General features: G+C 29.1%; 1 protein-coding gene across 1 annotated transcript in view; it reads right to left on the bottom strand.

Annotated features, from left to right (window-relative positions):
* The window catches only part of LOC100206322 (endothelin-converting enzyme homolog), a 33,653-nt gene extending 19,308 nt beyond the window's left edge, over positions 1 to 14,345 (bottom strand). The window contains exons 1-5 of the mRNA XM_065813033.1: positions 13,596 to 14,345; positions 13,430 to 13,483; positions 13,135 to 13,269; positions 2,753 to 2,833; positions 2,006 to 2,133 (exon numbers count right to left, since the gene is read on the bottom strand). Coding sequence (XP_065669105.1) covers positions 2,006 to 2,133; positions 2,753 to 2,833; positions 13,135 to 13,269; positions 13,430 to 13,483; positions 13,596 to 14,315 — 1,118 coding nt within the window. The 5' untranslated portion in view covers positions 14,316 to 14,345. The remainder of the gene's footprint in view (positions 1 to 2,005; positions 2,134 to 2,752; positions 2,834 to 13,134; positions 13,270 to 13,429; positions 13,484 to 13,595) is intronic.
* Positions 14,346 to 14,926: the final 581 nt, after the last annotated feature.

Here is a 14,926-nt window from a genome sequence, read left to right on the forward strand (position 1 = left end):
ATATATATATATATATATATATATATATATATATATATATATATATATATATATATATATATATATATATATATATATGTATGTACTATTGCGGCAGAAAGTAAGTATACACCCTATCCAAATCGTAAAAATAATAGTTTAATGTGGTATTTCTTATTTTTTGAAACACAATAGAAGTAATTATTGCATTCTTTGAATTTACTTAATCAATATTCTTTGCACTTCCTGTTTACAATAGCAAGTGTGACTCATGTTGTGTACTAAAAATTAAACTTTAAAGAGTTAACTTTGTATTGTTTAATTGTGCAAATTTTGAAGACAAGGTTAGTAATTGTTTTACAATGTTATAGTATTGTTATCATAATTAAGTTTTTAATAACAATTAACAAATAACTTTTTTTTATTGTCCTAAAAACTTTCAAAATGGTTCTGACCAGTTTTGACTTTAGGCTAAGTCATTAATAAATTATTATTATCCATTGTTGAGATGCATGTTGGGTTTTAGAGAATTTTTAGTTACAATTTGTTAGTTTAAGCTAATACTGATTAATTAATGTCTTTGGTTTTTCATTATTCATATTTGGCCATTTGTCTGATATATTTTGTGTAATTATTCATTTTTATATTTAAAGGTATGCCCAAATATCGTCGACTGACAACAGAAGAAAGACTTCGCGCAGTGTTCTTGGCAGAAACAGGTGCAAGTTTAAGAAAAATAGCCAGAGAACTTAAAGCAACACCAATGGGTATTAAGAAAATAATAGATAAACATATCGAAACTGGTTCAACAGCTGATAAGAGGCGATCTGGAAGACCAAAGAAAACAACTCCACACACTGACAGATTGTTAGTTCGAATGTCCTTGCAGGATCGTAGACTCACTGCCCCTCAACTCGGTCGAAAACTTTCTGAAGAACATGGGGTTACTCTGGCAACTCAAACTGTACGTCAGCGCCTTCTGAAAGCAGGTCTTCGTGGATGTGTGGATGCAAAGAAGCCACTGCTTTCAGCTACAAACGTTCGTCGACGATTGGCATTTGCCAAAGCACACGAAGACTTGACAGTAGATGATTGGAAACATGTCCTGTTCAGTGATGAAAGTTTTTTCGAGTTGTTCCTTAGTTCCAAACGAGTAATTGTGCGAAGAAGAGTTGGTGAAAAATTCAGTAAAAACTGTATTGCGCCAACTGTCAAGTATGGAGGAAAGAGTTTAATGATTTGGGGGTGTATGTCTGGCTATGGGCTTGGGCACCTTTATCGATGTACTGGAAGTATGAACCAACACCAGTACATTGATGTACTAAAAAACACAATGTTTCCTTCTGCTAGTGCACTGTTTGGGCAACTTAACTCGTTCTTCTTTCAGCATGACAATGCACCATGCCACAAGGCCAAGACTGTCACAGATTTTCTTCGGCGTAATCAGGTGGCAGTACTTGATTGGCCTGCTCAGAGCCTGGACATGAATCCAATTGAAAATTTGTGGAGCGTTATGGCAAAGAACATTGAAGGAAAGAGGCCGTCTAACTTGGATAGTCTTTGGTTAATTTTGCAAGATGCATGGAACAATATTGATGATGTTACAATTTACCCAAACCGCATGAAACATGTTATTAAAGCGCGAGGTTACCATACTAAATATTAATCAAACTGCATGTTCTTGATACAGAGTGTTGTTTTTGATGATTCTGATAAATAAAAATTGTGTTTGCAACAATTTACAGTGTTTTTAATTGCTTAAAATAATAAATGTTTGCAAAACTCAATAGTGTATACTTACTTTATGCCGCTATAGTACATATATACATACATATATATGTACATATATACATACATATATATGTACATATATACATACATATATATGTACATATATACATATATATCTATGTACATATATATATATATATATATATATATATATATATATATATATATATATATATATATATATATATATATATATATATATAAACATACTTTAGAAAATATAAAGTAATATTACCTTTTATCTGTTTTTTTAATAAGATTAGCAACTTTTTTCAAATAATTGGGTGATGTTGCTAGAACAACTTCATCTGGTAATATATGAACAGAATAAAATAAATCTTGAAGATGGTCCTTCCAGTTAAACTAAATAAAAGAAATCAAACAGTGTAAATTCTATTTATTTATTTAACTTTAAAAAAATTCTCAATCTATAAAAAAGGTTTACTTTATAAAGAAATGTCAAACCGAAAAAAAGTATTTTATTTTTCATTTAAACATTTTAATAAGTGTTCCAAAAAATAAGACTTATAGATTGTTTACAGAAAAGTTCTTCAAAACTATTGTCAAACTGGGTTATAAAGGAACCAGAATTGTATAAGAGTTTTAAAAATAATAATTATATTTTATATTTAATAAGGTCTAACATTTTTTTTATAAATCCTTGCTAACAATAGCACTAATAACACTTTTTTTCACATTTTTATATTTTTGTCACTTGAACTTATTTTTTATAAATACAAAATGTTCAAAAAATAATAAACTAATCATTTTTAGAATCTTTTTTAAATTTTCAATCATTTTTTGAGTTGCCCCACATCACCTAGTCAATTAAAATATATAACTTTTATTATATTTTTATTACATTTAAAATACCAAACTAAGAAAAGTTTTTTTTTTGGCGTATTAAATATTATTGAATTAGATAGTTAACAATATTTAAGATTTTATCCAATTTATAACAGTTACACATTAATATAATTACTTCGCTAACAACATCTTCCATAATAGCAAGATTTATTCTGCGAAATGTTCCTGCTTGCTTTGCTTCTGCAGGTGTTGTAATCTAAATAAAACTGTATCACTTTAATATAAATCTAAAAATTGTAGCTATAAAGATTTTGCATCTCTATTACCTGAGTATATATAAAAACTATTATTACTAATATTAATTATAATTAAAATTATTATTAACTAATAATATTTATACAAACTATATAAAACATATATTAACTAATATTTATTATAAATATAACCAATAAAATTACTAAACCTACTAAACTTTTATTTTTACTACTATATAAAAAAATATTATCTAATAAAAATAATTTTAATTATAAAATGTAATCTTGTTATTTTTAAATTTTTTAGAAGTACCTGGTATTTAAACTTGTTTGATTTGTGAATAAATTAAAATTTAAAATAAAAGAACCTACGTAATCAATATAATCTAACAGTTACAATATTAGGCATATTAAACGAATCTAGAAACATTTATTAAATTGTTTTTTTTTCCAAGTTTAAGCTTATCTTCTTTAAATGTTAACCGAACTTAAGAAGTAATTTTGACATGAATTTTATAAGATTCTTAAGTAGAATAACTTTTAAATTGCTTTGATTCAGAGCTGATACACTAAGCTATACAGTTGTTCATATTTTGAATTAGTGTTTAACATTTAAAAGTAAATACAATCTTGACTGGCATTTCAAGTAGTTGAGGTTTAAGTTTATATTTGCGTTGTTTACACATTGCAGAATATTTTTCCATTTGAAAATAGTAGGAACAGCTTCGTCTTCTTAAGTTTCAAAGTTTACATTAAAAGAAGTTTCAATCAATAAGAACCAAAATTATCTTTATTACTAAAATCAAAAGTGAGTGTTATCAGTGTTTGATCAAGAAAAAATATATATGCTTCTATAAAATCGCAACATTAAAACTTCTCCTTTAAACTTAACTTTTTCTGACTTTCAACAAGTGTCTCATTATTTCTAGAACAATTGTCTAGTTTTCTTTTTAAAAAGTGGTTTTAATTAACATCTATCATTTTAATAAAAAACTATTAAAATGCTAAAAAAATGTCAAAATGAAGTTAACTGTAGAACTCTTCTAATCATCTTTGCAAGTTAGCTTTGTGATTAGCTACAATTATCTGTAGTTATTCAGAAAACTTTCAGCCATTTTGAGATTGTAAATTTTATTTACACTTTGTATATAAGATCATTAGACCCAAATATCTGAAAATATAAACTATTTAAACTTTTTATGTTCTTATGATTAAAAATGGCATTGATATTAAACAACTTTACTTATCAATTAACAAAGGTTAAATGCATTATTGGAAACAAGTGCCTAATAGAACCAACTTGCCTAATTGCTCATGCGAGAGGTGCAACTAATTATAAGTCATTTAAAAAAAAAAAAGTTATAGCTGGTTGTTTTCTCCCTGATCTGGTCTCTGAAACTAAGGTCACTGAATCATTATGGGAGATGTTAATTAGGAATACTTATTAAAATCTCCCATGAACATACATTTCTTGAAAATCACTTTTTTTCCTTCAGAATTCAATATTCCCAGAGTATATAAGATAAGAGAAGGTGCTCAGAAAAGAATATCAATAAAGAAAATATAAAATCAGCCTTGAATGACATTTTAGAAGGTAAAAGCATTTGTGGAACTGCTTAAGTTAGCTGAATTTCAACTCTCAAATGACATGTTAGAAAAAAGGAAAATTCTGCTGGTGATATTAAATATGTTCCAAATTATAGACTGTCACAAGTATTTTGTAATAAAGAGAAATAATTAGTTGATCACTTGAAAATGTCAAGTAGGCTTTATTATAGATTAGTCTCTAAAATAGTAAACAACTTGCATATCAAATTGGATTTGAAAGTATGCAAGTGGGCTGTGGTGTCGTGGTAGGGCTGTCGAAAATCGAAAAAACCCTTGCGGGTGCCCGTCGAACGAACGGGCGGGTACCTGTTAAGAAATTAATTATTTTGTTATAAGTTGTTCTTTTTCATTTGTATTTAAATTTTATTTCGCTTTAAGTGTCCAGATTACACCAGTCTAGATTACAGTTTAACTAGCATATCCACTGTTTCGGGTGCCAAAGATGTATGCCATCGATTCACCACATGCCAAACAGTCGAGAAAAGCGCATTCTAAAGACACTGAAGTTGTTAGTATGCACATGAATTTGCGCGCTAAAATAGCGGACAGGGCCGTCCCCAGGAAGGACAAGCGGATAAAGCAGACCCGGGTGTCGCGACCGTTGGGGCGCTTTAGGAAACTTTTTTTTTTTTAGCGGTCTTTATAGTTTTATAAAATATTTTTGCCATTTAAAACCTTGGGTGCCCAACATTTTCAGTCATTGACTTTAATGGATATTTCAGGTTGGGACATACTCAAGGTCCTTACGTCCTGAGAATAAGTTTACTTTTTACTTTTTAGTTCAGGGGCGGATCTAGCATTTTTTGGTTTTTGAGATTTGCGACAAAAAAGTTAATAAAAGTGTTGTAATAAAAAGGGTTGCAAACTGTAATCAGTAGTGACCTAAATGATAAATTAAAAAACTTACGAAAAGTTTATGTTTCCAGATAAAGTTCATTTTAATCTCATTTTGGTTGCTCTGAGAAATGGATCGAGGCAATAATCAGTATAAAATATGAACAAACTGTCGATCAAGGTCTTATCCAACAAATTAAAAAAACGGTAGAGAAACATTCTTAAGAAAATAGTGTCAGTCATTATGTACTTGGCAGACATAACATTGCATTCCACGGAAGCTCATTAAAGCTGTACGCCAAAATTTATGGGAACTTGCTTAATCTTATCCAATTACTTGGTCAATTTTGATCCAATTTTGATGAAACCTTTACGGCAAATTAAAGATGGAGGAAGACATTCCCAAACGTTAAGTGTCAATATTCAAAACGAGGTCATTAACTTTTAGCTTCGCATCCAAAAGAAATTATTGTAAACAAGGTAAAGTTTAGAAAATATTTTTTATCTATTATGGATTATACAGACCTTAGTCACCAAACTTAGGCCAAACTTTTCAAACCATCCACTATGTTCATAAAAAAAAAATGAAGCGATAGTCTTCGTACAAGAAAGCTTTATTGGTTATGCAGTGTGTGATGAGTCGATTGGTGAAGATCATTCTAATCTACTAATTGAAGAAATAAAGTCTTGTAAGATAGACCTAAACAACTGTAGCTGTCAAGGCTATGACAACGGGTATAATATGGCTGCAATTCGAAAAGGTATTCAAACTTGAACTTTCGTAGGTTGTCCACAAGACACAATTAAACCCTGTGGTTGCCACAGCATAAGCGGAGCTAAATCATTGGTGAAGTCCATATAGCTGTTTCGAGATGTTTAAAGAGTCTATACAATTTTTTCTGCATCAATCAAGCGTTGGCCACTAGCAGAAAGAGTTTTTCAAAAATGATGTTTTCTTGCCCCTAATTGACACAATTGAATCATCTTTAAAAGACGAAATGGACAAGTTCTCGAAATAGACTCCTATTTGGTGGATTAGAAACACGGCTCAACACCAAATACGACTCGTATTTGGTGGTGGAAAGTGGGATTCCTATCTGACCTGAAAAAACTAACAATAAAGGACAAACTTAAGGAGGATTATAAAATGTTACAAAAAATATTGACAGTGAAAAACATTTCAGATATAAGTGAGAAAGAACTGTGCAAAGAAAATTCTACACGTCAGTTTGATAAGTACTGTTTTTGACAAATGGTGTAAGTATAAACAGAAGACGGCCAACAAAACACTATTAGAAGTTAGAAGCACTCAATATAGTAAAAAACACCAATAGAAAAGACCTATTTACTAATCTGTGGATAGCAATGCGCATATTGCTGACAATTTCAATGACGATTGCCAGCAGTGAACGTAGCTTCAGCAATTTGAAATTAATTAAAACCTACCTACGTACATCGAAAACTTAGATTAAAATAACCTTTTAAAGCCCACTTTTAAAAAATTAATTCTTATTTCAATTTTTTTTCTTTTTAAACAAAATGTATACCTTTTTAAGAAGAAACTGAAAATAAATTAAGTTTAATAATTTAATTCGTTCGGCCGAAACAAGAATTTCAATGAAAGAACTTCAATATAATTATATTTTCCATCTTCCAGGTTTTGAAAAAGTTTAGTTTCAGAGATAAATTTATAAACGAGTTCCAATTTACGTTAAGGAAAACATTGTACATAACGTGAGGTTTACTGTACTTAACGTTGAATAACATTGAACATCTGAATAAGAAAATCAAATTAAGTTCCGAACGTTATATATTTTCAGAAATTCTGATTGTGATAAAAAAGTTACGATAAGAATTTCTACGGGTACCCGTAAGTGAAAAATGCAACCTAGAAAATAACCAACGGGCTGGTACCCGGGTACCCGCCCAACAGCCTCACTTGTTCGTGGTGGGTATCAAACGAGAAACTTCTTGCTTCATAAGCGAGAAATTCCTCGTTTGATACCCGCCACGTCCCTGGTAGTACCACGCTCAACTTGTTTCTCGGCGCAGCGGCCTTTTTCATCAAGGCTTGGGTTTCGGAAATATATATATATATATATATATATATATATATATATATATATATATATATATATATATATATATATATATATATATATATATATATATATATTATAGGTTATAAATATATATTATGTAGCCACGATGCTGAGGTTCAGGCTTTCACTTTCAATCTTGAGGATAAAAAATTACATTCCGGCCGGAATTTTATTAACAATTCCGGTAAATCCGGTTCCAGCCCGAATTCAAAATTTCCAATCCGGTACACCCTTACTATGAACTAATGTGCCCCTAGCTTGTATCAATACACCCCATGATAGGGCAGTTTGATACAAAACAAATTTTTTATTAATTAAAAGATTTTTTTATAAGTCTTTTTATAAGGTAATTTGTTTCAATTAAAATTAGTTTTATTAATTAATTTTTTTTTTGTAATGTTAATTTACCTTCCCAAGGCCATTAGAGTCGAGGAGGCTACTTGAGTCGTGGTTACAACCCTCTCTTAACTCTATAACTCCGAAACACGAATTTTGACAAACAGGGTTGCTGCGTGGAAAAACAATTTAAGCGCGGTACTAACAGGAACGTGGTGGGAATTGAACTTGGAACTTCACACTTATAAGAAGAGCTCTCTACCACCACTACCGCATAACTTAGACAAATAACGAACTCTTTCTAATATTTTATCACTGTTACGTCATTTTTATGGTTTTTTTCACTCTAAAAATGTAACAATATGTTTCAACTCCCCCTACTGACCTATTTTTTGTCCATTATGAAACAATAAATGAATTTAAAAGAACTCAATATATGGTAAAGTAAGCTAAAATTTTTCAGGGTGTTAATGGAATCGTTGCTGAAAGATTAGCTTACATAAGAAATCCTAAAATATTCAATTGTGAAATTCTAAAGCAAGTTGTTATCATTTATAAAGATGATAATCATAGAAGGTTATTGCCTGGAGCAAATTATATTAGCATAAAAAAAATTGATGATAGCACATTTAAATGCCTCTCGTATCGTGCAGTTTTTCAGAACTATACTTTCAGATGGGGGAGAACGTATTAAATTTCAAAAAAATTTCCCAACCATCCTGAGCTACTTAAGATTCTCTTCCAATCCCTTTTTTTTTAAATTAATTTTTACTTGCTATTGATCAAGAAACTGTATTTTAAAACTTAAAAATAATTTCTATTATGAAATATAATTTCATTGTAAAGTATAACTACATTTCATTATAGAAATAATTATCACTACTATGAAATATAACTTCATTGATAAAATAAAAAATTCACACCCACCAGTTTACTAACTCTCTTCCCTCTACCCTTTTTGTTTATAAGATCTGGACACAATTTCTCTCCCACTCTTTTATTCCAAACCAACATTGTATTAAGCACCTGGGAGTACAAGAAATAGCTGAAAAAATCAAAGTCTAACAATATAGTTAAGAGGAGACCAGTATAGAAATAGGTAAATTAATTTTTTATTACACAATATTCAAAAAATTCTCGGAATTTTTTTTCTAAAAAAATCGGAACTATTTTTGATAGTTCGGTGTGTTAGCGATTAGTTTTAAACTCATTCTTTCATTAATTATTTTTAATTTCATGGCTCATACTCGTTTGTTTATAAAAAAAATTCTTAATGCTTTTCTTTAAAAAATAAATAAACAAGACCTGTTTTACAAAGAAATCTTTTTGACTTATAGATAGTAAATAAAAGTATATTAGTAAGAAAATACACTGAGAGAATATTGAATTAAAGGCAAAAATTAATAGTAAAAAAGGAAAAAGTTATTCAAAATGGTTATGTATATCAGCGACTAGGTTTAAAATTCTTTTTTTAAAAATGTTTTTTAATTTGTCTTTATATTTGTTTTATTAATAATCTTTCGTTTTCAAGCAAGCGCTTAATTTAATATTCATACCTTGTATCTTTTATTAGAGCAAAACCGTAAGGCACCTTTCCCTCCCCCTCTCTTTCCTCCTTTCACCCACTTGACACCTACTTGCGCCGCTTTTTTACCACTCTCAATCAATTTTATAATCTTTATAAGTCTATAATTTTTAAACTGTTGGATTTAAAAGTCTGAATCTTCAAATTTAGCCTAATGCATATAATGATATGTAAAATTATTACAAAACTCCAAAGCAAAGTTTTACGATGTTATGTACAATGTATTTTTCAAACCACAGAGGCAGATTGCAAAATATCTAATTGCTTATATGTAAAATCTAATTAAAAAACTAAATTATAGTTATTACTTTAACTTTTTATTAATGGCTTGAAAAAAATAGGCGCTCCGGCCTGTGGGCTTTTTTTAAATGAAAACGGATAACTTTTCTTTTCGTATTTTCTTTTCAGTTCTTTAGATAATTTTTTGTTTTTTTTATATTTTCATATAAAAACTTTATTCCAACTCAACCTTGTATAAACCAATTAACAAATAACAATATTTCCTTTATATTGGAATGCGATAGCATTCCAATATAAAAGAAATATTGTTATTTGTGCTTTTATTATGTTAGACTGTACAAAAGGTATACAATGTAAATTGTCACAGTTCAATCATCTATACCCTGGAAAATACATGCAAAAATATTTTAAAGATAAAACAACAATGGTTTATAAGTTTGTCAGTGCTCAGTAATAAACATTGAGAATTAGTTTAAAATAAAAAGTTAGTGTTTTTAAAAAGGTGTTTAAGAATATATGTGTTCAAAACATTATTTCTATTTTTTTTTTATAAACTTTTTCGTTTGTTAGTATTTTCTTCTTTTATTGATAGTGTTATCAATCTGATACAAATGGTCCACTGTCACAACATTATAGATACCTATAGTAATATTACTAAATATTGCAAAGCAATAGCATTCCAATATTTAGTAATAGTACTGTAGGTATTTAAAAATAGGAATCCAATACAAAATAAATACTGTTTTTGGTGCTTTTGTAATGTTTGTATGTACTATGGGCAATTACTTTCTTAAAAATTTAGCAGTTGCTTTCTTAAAAGTCATGATTTAAACAGATTTAAATATGTAAGGGTGTCTGGGCCAAAGGAGTGTAGCCATACCTAGCCAGTTTGTAAAAAAAGAATAAAAAATGCTCTAAATGCATATCTAAGTTGTATACTTTTAATAGCGTAATTTAATTTTTTTTTCCTAGGTTCTCTAGTATATATATCGTTCCGGCTCGGCACCTTTAGGTTACCGCCGCATTACAGCCTCCTCTATTTATAGCCCCAGGCCTAAAACTGTCGTAATCCAGCTTTGTATCTTAGAAAGTAGAAAATCATACTTTACTAAGAGTATACCATATACCTCTAGTAAGGTATAATTTTCTACCTCCTAAGATTATATTAAAAATTATATTAAAAAAAATGATTTATCATACAATTAAAAAGAATGGGTAAATTTTTTATCTTAGTAGGTAAAGTATATTACATATCCTTTGCTTAGATAAAAAATGAGTATTTTTGCAAGTACTTGACATCATCTGCTGTATGATGATTTGAGTAACTTTCATTTGGAACTGCTATTTTTTTAAAAACCTTTTCTTAAGAAGGTGTTTCTTGCTTTTTTGCAGAATTTCTTTTATAATTGACCAATACCTTTCAATAATTCGCTACAACATTCAGCTGTTAAATTACTTAGAAGCCTTCCAGTCGTACTTTCAGAGTAAAGAAAGAAACAATGATAGCTTTAAAGTTAAGACTTGTCAATATTTTTGACTCAATGCTCAAAAGAGTTAGATTTGCCAATCTCACTAGGCCCATTGTTGACTTCAAAGACAATTTTTTCCGTTCTAAATGACTAAATGATCATTTTCCACGGCAGCTACTTACAGGCAGAGTTGTCTAATAGATGGTTTTCCAAATGTTTATACAATATAAACAATTGGAAAACTATCTATTAGATTATAATAATACATTATGTTCAGCATCTTTTGTGGAATAAATGCTTTATTTGTTTCTGTTTATGAAAGTTCATTAAATAGTCGTAATTCATATCAGGTAAATAAAATTCAAAAAATAATTTTATTAACTCTTGAAGCTCTCTTAAACTCACTTGATTAAGTAAATGTAAAAGAGTTACAGCTCAAAATCCATTTTTTATGATTGAGGAAGTTTAGGGATATCATTTATTTTCTCCAGTGTGGCTTTCCGAAAAAAACGTTAAGAAAACGTTTTTTACAATTTTCTGCCAATCTTGATGCTTTTGTTCTAGCTTTATTTCTTTGCAAGTTTTTTTTTTCACCTATCAGACTTTCTTACCTATTAGAGAGATTCTTTGTAGAGCGGCGTCCTGAAAACAGTTTTTTGTATAATTGTGATTTGTTGCTTAGAAGAAAATCCATTTTATGATGCGTTTTAGTTTTTTTCTCAACTTTTTTCTATTTCTTTTCAGAAAAACATTTTTGGACTAATTTAATATTAAGTAAAAAAAAAAAGATCTTTGGCGGAATTGTGGCTTGTTGTAAAACCATGTGATGGATTATTTTCAGCAAGGCTATCATTTCAAAGGAATATTATTTGTATGCTTTTCTGTTAACAACTTGACCTGCATTAAGAAATCGAGTCAAACCTCAGTTCAACAGTAGAAGTTTTTGTGAAAGTTTGGTATAATTTTTTCAAACATGGAGGTACATATTGTTGCTTGCACTTTACTGGATTTTGGTCTTAAATTTATTTGCACTGGCTCATGCTTTCCAGTGTTTTCACTATTGCTTTTAGTTCTAGTGTAGGACCGACAAGAGGAAGAAATGTTCATGCGTTTTAGAAACAATAAGTCTAAAGTTAATCAAACCGTTTTCATACATGCCACTAATACACCCTGCTGTGTACCTTAACTGCTCAGCAACGGCTGCTTTACTACAACAAATTTTCATGCCAAGAAAACTAGAAATGGTTATGTAGAACTTCTAACCATTTGCCACACCTGTCTTTGTGAAATCTCAAATATCCACCTTAGCATTCCAGGTGCGACACAAAATGCTCGAAGTCGATGTTGACGGCAATTTATTGCTTTCAGGCATATCTGTTCCAGAACCCGTTATTACTAACTCAGACATAAAAAAAAGAGGCGTTCCAGGAATTAATATGACTTCACCCAAATCCTATTGAAATTATAAAGGATGCTACACTAATCACCACGTACAACAGCTGCATAATCAAAAAGAGGAACATAAACAATTTTTTCGAATGTGTTCGTATTACATAATAAAATCTTAAGTATAAAAAACACTTATTGAAAAATAGTTTTGATAAAATTGCGTGACATTAGACTTTGTACAATTTCCGAAACTTCATCAGTGCTGAAAGCTGAGTTCCAGAGTAAACGTTAAAATTAGAGAGTTGGAAACGTTAAAATTAGAGAGTTGGAAACTAACAGAGCCAAAATTCTACAGGAATTGAGAAGTGAGATAACAGTTCTCAGTCAACTTGATAGCAAAAATGTTAAAACTTAAACTTGGAGGGTTTTTTTTTCAACTGATGTTGCCATTTCATTGTTTTAATAATTTTGTGTTTTTAGTCTTTTTAAAATCATAGTTTTGTATAATTTGTTTAATGATTTTTTTAACGTTTTTATTCTTAACGGTTTTCATCATACTCGACAACACTGATTACAATAGATGAGCAAAATGTCAAAAAAAAAAAATGTTTTTTAGTTTTTATATACTAAAAGTTTATATGCAGCCATATTTCTTTAATTTAACTTCTTTATTTTAAAGTTTAAAAAATTATCTGAAAAACAGACAATTTTTAATATTTTCTTAAATTTGTAATGATTACCTCGGCTAGTTCCTTTTCAAACTCTAATATGGAAAACATTTGTGCTGTAATATTTCGCTCTGGATCTGTGTCATTACAAGTATATCCAAGAGATTTAGCTACTTTTACCATATATTCACCATAGTCGGTAATAACCTAGCAACATAAAAAAAACTATATGAAACTTAAACCCCATTTTTAAAATAGTTTACCAGCATTCATTACTTCAACCCACTTAAAACTTTGAAAGGTATTTTATATCTTTTCTTTTAAATTTAAATCAAATTTATCATTCAAACCTAATGCATAAACTCACGTTGCTATGCTTAAAATAAATCTCTCTTTGAAGGCTTAATCCGGATTGGTCAATCTAAAAGAGCAGCATATATTAAAAAAAAAATTAGTGTTTTAAATAATTTTTAGCTCGTAATATTTATTGTAAATATGTATTGTACATTTTGTCTTATTAATTCTCGTTGTACCTTAATAAGGTGTTGAGTCGAATTTAAATGGTCATTCGTGACGTCAACAGTAAAAAATGGTGGAGCTGGAAAAAAATTTCTTTGCAATTTTTTTAAAACTTCGTACGCATCCCATTTTTCAGCGTAAGTAGTTTGCCAATCAGGATTGGTACAGAGTGACCATCCTCCTAAATAGTTTATAAAATCTAAAGCAGGTTTGGGTCCTAGTTCTTCTATTGTTTGTATATTCATACAAGATTTATAAAACAAACGTGCTTTTTTTAAAGCGTTACTTTCTTTTTTAATTGGATCTGCACTCAGCAGATCATGAAGTTCATCTTCAATTTGTTGGTTAAGAATTGTAAAAGCTGTAATTTCATTTTCGCTTGATGGAATTTCATGCGATGCCTTCCATCCACCGCAAGCAAAGTTGTAAAAATCATTACACGGATCTTCTGATTCATTTAACGATGCTTTAATGGTTAAAGATATATTTAGGCAATGCGGTGAGTCGCATACCTTTCTATTTTTATTTTTTGAATGCCAATTTTCGCTAACTGAGTTGTTTTCGGATCTTATATTTGTCAAATCGTTCGGCAAAGCGCTAAACAACATATCATTTGACCCGTCAAGTTGTAATAAGTTATCTGGTTCTTGAATTGTCAAGCAAAATAAATTAACTGTATAAATAGTTAAAATTTCCCACAAATATAATAAAACAACTTTTTGTGACAAAATCATATTAATTGCTTCAACTTTTTTAATTTTGTACTTTAATTTCATCAGTTTATAAGTTTATTCAATTTTGATTCGTTGGATCTAAAAATAAATACGCCTGAGTGGGCAATAAAACCTGGTAAAAAGAGCATGCCCAATATAGCAATAAACATAATGTAACTTTTTTTTTTTTTCTTCTGATTTTTTAACGCAGCTTACTCTTTGGTAAGCAATATAGGATAAAAATTTTATAAAAATGCATTTTTGAACCAGAGTTAGGATTAGTACTTTCGGTTAACTCATTAGGTCATAATATTAATATTATTAGATCAATATATACAATTATGAACAAAGTATTATTAGAAAAATTACTTTAAAATAAATAAATCAATTATTTACTTTTTCGAATATAACAACAAAGGATTAATAGAAAAATTACTTTAAAATAAATAAATCAATTATTTACTTCTTCGAATATAATAATTAAAATTATTATATTCGAAGAAGTCATATGACTAGATATTTAGAAAAAATATTTTGACATCAGCTTACGAAATATCAATATTAAAACAACTTCAGATAGATTTTAACTGTAATGCTTTTTTTGATATACATAAACATTTAGAAAAGTGTTT

The sequence above is a fragment of the Hydra vulgaris genome, chromosome 12, assembly GCF_038396675.1.
Source record: "Hydra vulgaris chromosome 12, alternate assembly HydraT2T_AEP".
NCBI classification, from domain to species: Eukaryota; Metazoa; Cnidaria; class Hydrozoa; order Anthoathecata; family Hydridae; genus Hydra; species Hydra vulgaris.